Raw genomic sequence first — 6,698 nt, 5'->3', positions numbered from 1 at the left:
GAGGCGGCCACCGCCGCCACCGCCGCCATGGAGGCGCTGGGACCCGGTGAGGAAGCGAGCGTGGGGGGCGCGGCGGGGACACGCAGGCTCCGCGGCCGGGACGGGAGGCGGGGGGGAGGGGGGAGGGGACCTGCGCGCGTGTCCGCCTGCTCTCGGCTCCCCCTAGCCAGCCCCTCCCCACCTGACCCCACCCGTGGGATGCCTGCCGGCTATGCCTAGGAACTGTTCCATTTCCCTTTGAGTGGAGAAGAGACTCCAAGGAAGTGCCACCCTGAGGATGCCTCAGTTGACCCCTAAGGACCCAGGGGCTGAGTAGTCCCCACTTCTCCACGTGGTGGCTAGGTTCTCCGGGTGCACGAGGTAGCCAAGCCCCACTTGTGTGTCTGCCACTAGGCAGTCAGTCTAGCGGGACTTAGCTTCAGTCTCTTGTGTCTGTGTCTGTGTCCGTGTCCGTCTGTTCGAGTCCGTGTCCCCAAAGCTCGATTTTTCCTGCCCGGTATTAAGTTACTCCAGCGTTTGAACTCAGACTATTCTAAACTGGGTCTTCGAGCTTTCTAGCAAATAGGTTTGCACCATCTTTTGCCAAGGTGCCCAGTACTTGGCTAAAAGCTAGGCAGTCACCTCTTCAAGAATTGTCAGGTGCCTTTCAGACAACAGATAATCCTGGGCACTCCACACATGTAACCAACAGGTGCCCGCTCCTCTCTTGCCCTGGTTAAGTGGCATTTAACTTTTATTTTTTTCTGGACTGGATAATGAATGTAGCAATATTGACTCAGAAAAGTCAATTGAATGTGAGAACTAGAAAATATTTCTAGTAGTAGGTTTTGTAGAATGACGAACAAAAAAAAATCACATCTGAGGGCATTTGAAACGTTATGAGACTAATTTATTTAGACTTTTGAAGTGTAATTAAGTGATTAAACTTTACCCTCTTTCGCGGTTAAGGTACCTTAAAGACACTTCATTATTCATAAACCTGGCATGTTACTAGAAAAGCGTCACTGTTTGAATAATTAATTTGGAAGGGACTTCAGCGTTAATACTGTCCAACTCCCTCATTTAACAAGATCAGAAGCTAAATGACTTGCTCAAGGTCATGCTGTTTGCTGGAGCTGTAACTTTATCCGGTATTTTCTGATTCCCATTATTGTGCTCATTCCTCTTTCCACTATGCATTTGGGTATAACACATAGATACATATAGTCCAAAAATCAAGCCTTATTTAAAACATTTTTCAGAGGTTAACTGGTCGCTAAGAATAGGTCAACACAGAAGAGATGAAAATGCCCCTCTTAAATAACTCATAAAAATTAGTGAATAGCCTGCTTATAGTCATAGGCTCCATTACTTCCTCCCTCAACCTCAGTTTGTAAGTCTTGTTTTAGTCCAAACATTTGGAGTATTACTGAAAAAGATTAGACATCCTGATCCTTCCTGTATGTACCATAAACCAACTGTATGATTTGGGGCATGTCTTTTAACCTCTAATGCCTAATTGTAAAATGAAGGACTTTGACCCAGATAAATTCTTTAGGTTCTTTTCAATTGTGGGGAAAAAAATAAACCTTTTAATTTCTGACCTCTGCTAAGGAAGAAAAGCAAGTATTTACATTGTCTTAATTTTTAATCTGCATTCCACCTTCTCCCTTTACATGCTTGACATTTAGTACAAAATGTGGAAAAGTAAGTTAGACATAAGAATGGGCAGGAAGTCTCCCTGATTTGACTAAATGTGTTCAATACTCTACCAAACCTAAGGTTTCTAAGATTTATTATTAACTATCACTCTTTGGGAAATGATTTCCTTTTCATATAACTTCTTGCATACCAGAAAGTAGGTATGGCTGCTCTTGAGTAAGATCAGTACTGTTAACAAATTATGTAACATTATATCTTAAAAAGGATACTAGAAACAATAGCATGTACAAATTATGTAAGTTAGTCTGAAGTAGACTTCAGTCGCTGAAAAAACTTGGGTTTCTTTTTTTTACATTTATTTGGATTTACTACATATATCAATGAATATTTATAAAACTTTGGTTATGTTTTAATATCTTTGATCAGGTGGGTTCAAAAGCAAGTACTTTATTCCTTAAGTTTGAAAGCAGGGTCATTTCCTTTTGGAAAGTTCATTCTCCTTTGGCAGGATACATTCTCATTGTATTTTAGGTGAATGAATATTACTGTCATGAACTCTTAAAATATCCAGTTACACTGTAACTTTCTTTTGCAACAGCTCAGTTTTTTCAACACCTGTGTAGTAAGTAGCTTTTAAAATTTTTTACTTTTATCTGACACTATAATTAAAAGAGAATAAAACTAAAATTCAACCTAGCAAATCACAAAACTCCTGTGTTATCAAGATGCCAAAAAAAGTATATTTCATTTCTAGATGTGAGAGCTTACTGTTAAGTTATTTGTTTTACTGCCAGAATTTCAGATAGGTTGATAAAAATAGCTATTGTTTAATCTCTTGTAGCAAATCAGTCTGTATAGGCTATAGTAGTGTAGATGATAATAGTATAGAGTTAACAGATCATCTCTGACTTTGAAATAGTACCCACTTTGAAAATTTGGAAGTGGCTTTATTTTAAAATACAAATACACTTGCTGACCTGTCTGTAAAACCAATCAAAGCAATATCCATTTGGCCAAATTTTATAAATTAGTTTGTTGGGTTATTTAATCTTGATGTAGCTTCTCTTTCCTAATTTTCATATTCACAACATACCTATGATATTCTTTATTCTTCAATTAAACATCTTTAGATTTCTAAACATTCCAGGACAGATTATGTTCACTTTAGGTCTACTTTTTGACCAGGAGGCATGGTTATTGTTTTTTAATTTCTTCAGGACCTCCAGCCAGCCTTTTTCAGCCACCTCGTCGTCCTGGCCTTGGAACTGTTGGGAAGCCAATCCGTCTTCTAGCCAATCATTTTCAGGTTCAAATTCCAAAAATAGATGTCTATCACTATGACGTGGATATCAAACCAGAAAAACGGCCTCGTAGAGTTAACAGGTAAGGATTAAAGAAAATGGATTCTGGGAAAAATTAAAATTATGTAGAGGAAAAACGACAACAAAGGTGGTCATTTCTTCTGGCATCAGCCATGACATTCAACACTTTGTAATTTGCATTCTTGAATTATTTATAGCCTTGGTTACTTATTTCGTGGAGAAATTTCATCTTCCTAACAAGATGTTAAGCTTTTTGAAGGCAAGGACTATTTCCCAAAGTATTCTGATATTCCCCAGCAGTGCTTAGTACTACTAAGTAATAGGCTGTTCAGTAAACAGAATTGAGCAAGGGTAGAGGTCAAAGAAAAGGCTCTCTAACAGGAGGCAGCAGAAATTATCAGTACATATGGAGAGTATTTGGAGGTATTATTGTGGTAGAAAATAATGTAATATGGAAATTAAGATTTCAAAATATTAAAAGTGATTCAAATAGGTATAAGATAAAAGGTCATCCTAGGTTGTTGAACAGGATGGAACTACACAATAGGCAAATGGTGTCTGACCTGCATTGGCAGTTTTTCAGATTGTTTCATAGATAAATCCCAATTATAAAGGATGATGATTCTCATAGTGGTGAGAATGTCCACCTTTTTCTTTGGTTCCATTTTCTGCCAAGCAGTCCTCAAACGTTAATTCAACATCTTAAGAATGCCTTCTCCTTTTTATTCTTTGGTATTTGAATATTTGCTTTTACTGGTAGTTATATTTTAAAAAATAAATTCTTATTGTTCTCTTTTATTTTTATATCACCAAAAATTTTCCATTTATCCCTCATCTCCTCCTCTCAAAAACAAAAAATACTTTTTTTAAGAAAAAGAGAAAAAAGAATGCATAAAACTGGTCAGTACAGCAGAAAACTTCTGAAAATATATATGCAGTGTTATATGCCCATGACATCCCCTTTCTGAAAAGGAGTAGGGGGAGGGTTCTCCTTTTATCTTTTCATTTAGGTCAAGTTTGTTCTTTGTAATTTTGGCACATTCATTTTTAATTGTTTTAATTCATTTTAATTCTATTTACATTGTTTTTGTCATTGTACATATTGTTTTCTTGGTTCTAATTACTTTGCATCTGATCACAAAAGTCTTTCCCTGTCTCTCTATATTCATCGAATTTGTCATTTATTACAGTACAATAATATTCTATTATATTCATGTAGAACAGTGATTACTTCAGTAGCACATATACTAACTTTGGAATAATACAGAGATGGTTAGCACGGCCCCTGAGCAAGGATGACACGCAAATTCAAAGATTTATTTACAACAGTTTGTTTAGCCATTTCCCAATTGATGGGAATCTACTTGTTTTCCAGTTCTTTGCTACCACAAAAAATGCTGATATAAATATGTTGGTGTACATGGAGCTTTTCTTTGTCAATGATTTTCTTGGAGCATGTATCTAGGAATCTCTAGGTCAAAGGGTAAAAATATTTTAGTTACTTTCTTTGCATCATTCCAGTTATATTCCATAATGTTTTTACTCACTTACTGCTCCACTATTATTGCACTAGTGTGCCTATCTTTCCACAACTGCTCTGACTTCAACTATTCTTATCTTTTTTTTTCTTTGCCATTTTGTTGAGTGTGAGGTAAAAAAAAATTATTTTGATTTGAATTTAATTGTTTGCAATTATTTCTTTGAGGACTTTTTCTTTGACTATCTCTTTGGGTAACTTTGGTCTGGTATTTGTTAGTTTTCTGGATATCTTGGAAAGGAAACTTTTATTCTGGAAGCTTAATACAAAGATTTTATTTTTCCATTCAGCTATTTCTCTTAATCTAGATGCATTAATTTTCTTAGTGCAAAAACTTTTCAGTGTCATGAAATCAAAATTATCTTTTATCTTTTTTAATTGCCTCTGTACCTATTTTGATTTAGAGTACATCTCTTACCCATAGCCATATGATAGAATTCTATCTGATTTTTTTAATAGTGTGAACTTTAATATTCAGATCGCATAGCCATTTGAATTTATTGTGCAATATCGATTAAACTATTGGTTTAATCCTAATTTCTGTAGCTGCTTTGCAGTTTTCCCAGGAATTCTCAAATAGAGGCCTTTCCTAATTAAATTGTATTTTTAGATTTATTCAACACCAGGTTATTAATTTTGGTATTATTGTCATTTTTATTATATTGACCCAGCCCAGCCATGAACAATGAATATTCCTTCAGTTATATAAGTTGTTCTTTAAGGTACATTTTGTAATTGAACATAGATGGTATCCTATTTACTTTAACTTATTGATCCCCAAATATTTTGTGCATTTTATAGTTATTTGGAATGAGATTACTTTATTACTCCCTCTGATTTTTTGGTATATAGTATTGATTTTTAAAGGTTTATTTTATAGCTTGCTAACTTTACAGAATCTGTTGTCTCAATATCTTTGTTGATTTCCTAGGATTTTTAAATAAGTCATTATTTCATCAACAGAGATTATTTTATCTCCTTTTTTGCCTCTATACAATTTTAATTTCTTGTCTTATTACTAGTTAAGATTTCCAGAAATATTATAAAACAATAGAGTAGAAACTGGACATCCTTCCTTTATAACTTTTTTTAAGACCTTACCTTCTGTCTTAGAATCAACACTGTCTACTGGTTCTAAGTCAGAAAAGTGTATATCTATATTTATTAGGAAAGCTTCTAGTGTATTCCCATTCTACATGATATTTTTGGTTTTAGATATATTTTATGATACTAAAAAAAGAATCCTCTGTGCCTGCATTTTTAGGACTTTTAGCAGCACCTGCATATGGTTACTATATATAGAATAAAAAATTACACAAGTCAGCGAGCAGGAGGGGCAGCTTAGTATAGAGTATCTGGTATGGTACTGTATATAGAATTGAACTTGGGAGACAGACCACCTGCTCCCAAATACTAGTTCTAATATTTGCTAGCTATGTGATCCTGGACAAGTCATAAAACTCCTTGAGTGTCTGTTTACTATATGTAAATTGGCTATTAAAGCTATTATCCCACGTTATAAGGTATGAAGAAAAGATCTTTAAAAATTTTCAAGTATTATGTAAATGTTAGTTTTCTGCTTGGCAGTTATATTTTTTGTAAATTAATGAATTGGGTTTTTGCCAGTGGTGGAAGCAAATCTTGAAACCTAGGCTAAGAAGACTGTATGGTCTTCCTTATTAATATCATCTTCATAAAAACTACAATTGACATTTATATTGAACTTTTAAGTTTGCAAATATACATTGTCATACATGACCAATGGGTGGATTGATTTTTCTTGACTGTACTTATTTGTAAAAAGGGCAGATTCTGATGAAAGGAAAGTAATTTCAGAAGTCACAATGATGGGGCGGGGGTTTGGGGGGGGTGGACATTAATAAAATATACAAGGGCCAGCTAGGTGGATAGAGATCCAGGCCTGGGTTCAGGAGGTCCTGGGTTCAAATTTGGCCTCAGACACTTCCTAGCTGTGTGACCCTGGGCAAATCACTTAACCCTAATTGCCTAGCCCTTACTGGTACCTCTTTTGCCTTGGAACTGATACTAAGTAAGGGTTTAAAAATAAATAAAAGCATACAAAAAAGATAAATGTTATTAAATATTACAGATTTGATCCATATTTTACAGATGTGGAATCCTAGATTTTGAAAGATTTAGTGACTTATCCAAGATCACACACCTAGTAAATGTCAGAG

The 6,698-nt window shown here is 35.3% G+C and overlaps 1 protein-coding gene and 1 non-coding gene across 2 annotated transcripts in view; both read left to right on the top strand.

Moving 5' to 3' along the window:
- Positions 1 to 27: 27 nt before the first annotated feature.
- The window catches only part of LOC123240464 (protein argonaute-4), a 48,934-nt gene continuing 42,263 nt past the window's right edge, over positions 28 to 6,698 (top strand). Inside the window, exons 1-2 of the mRNA XM_044668057.1 lie at positions 28 to 46; positions 2,859 to 3,024. Of these exons, the coding sequence (XP_044523992.1) occupies positions 28 to 46; positions 2,859 to 3,024 (185 nt within the window). The remainder of the gene's footprint in view (positions 47 to 2,858; positions 3,025 to 6,698) is intronic.
- Positions 4,187 to 4,294, top strand: LOC123243364. The gene has a single exon (XR_006505908.1). It is a non-coding gene; the product is annotated as a U6 spliceosomal RNA (small nuclear RNA).

Source organism: Gracilinanus agilis, chromosome 3 (genome assembly GCF_016433145.1).
Source record: "Gracilinanus agilis isolate LMUSP501 chromosome 3, AgileGrace, whole genome shotgun sequence".
NCBI lineage: Eukaryota > Metazoa > Chordata > Mammalia > Didelphimorphia > Didelphidae > Gracilinanus > Gracilinanus agilis.
Note: the sequence above shows the minus strand (reverse complement) of the source record. Positions and strands in the feature narration are given on the sequence as shown.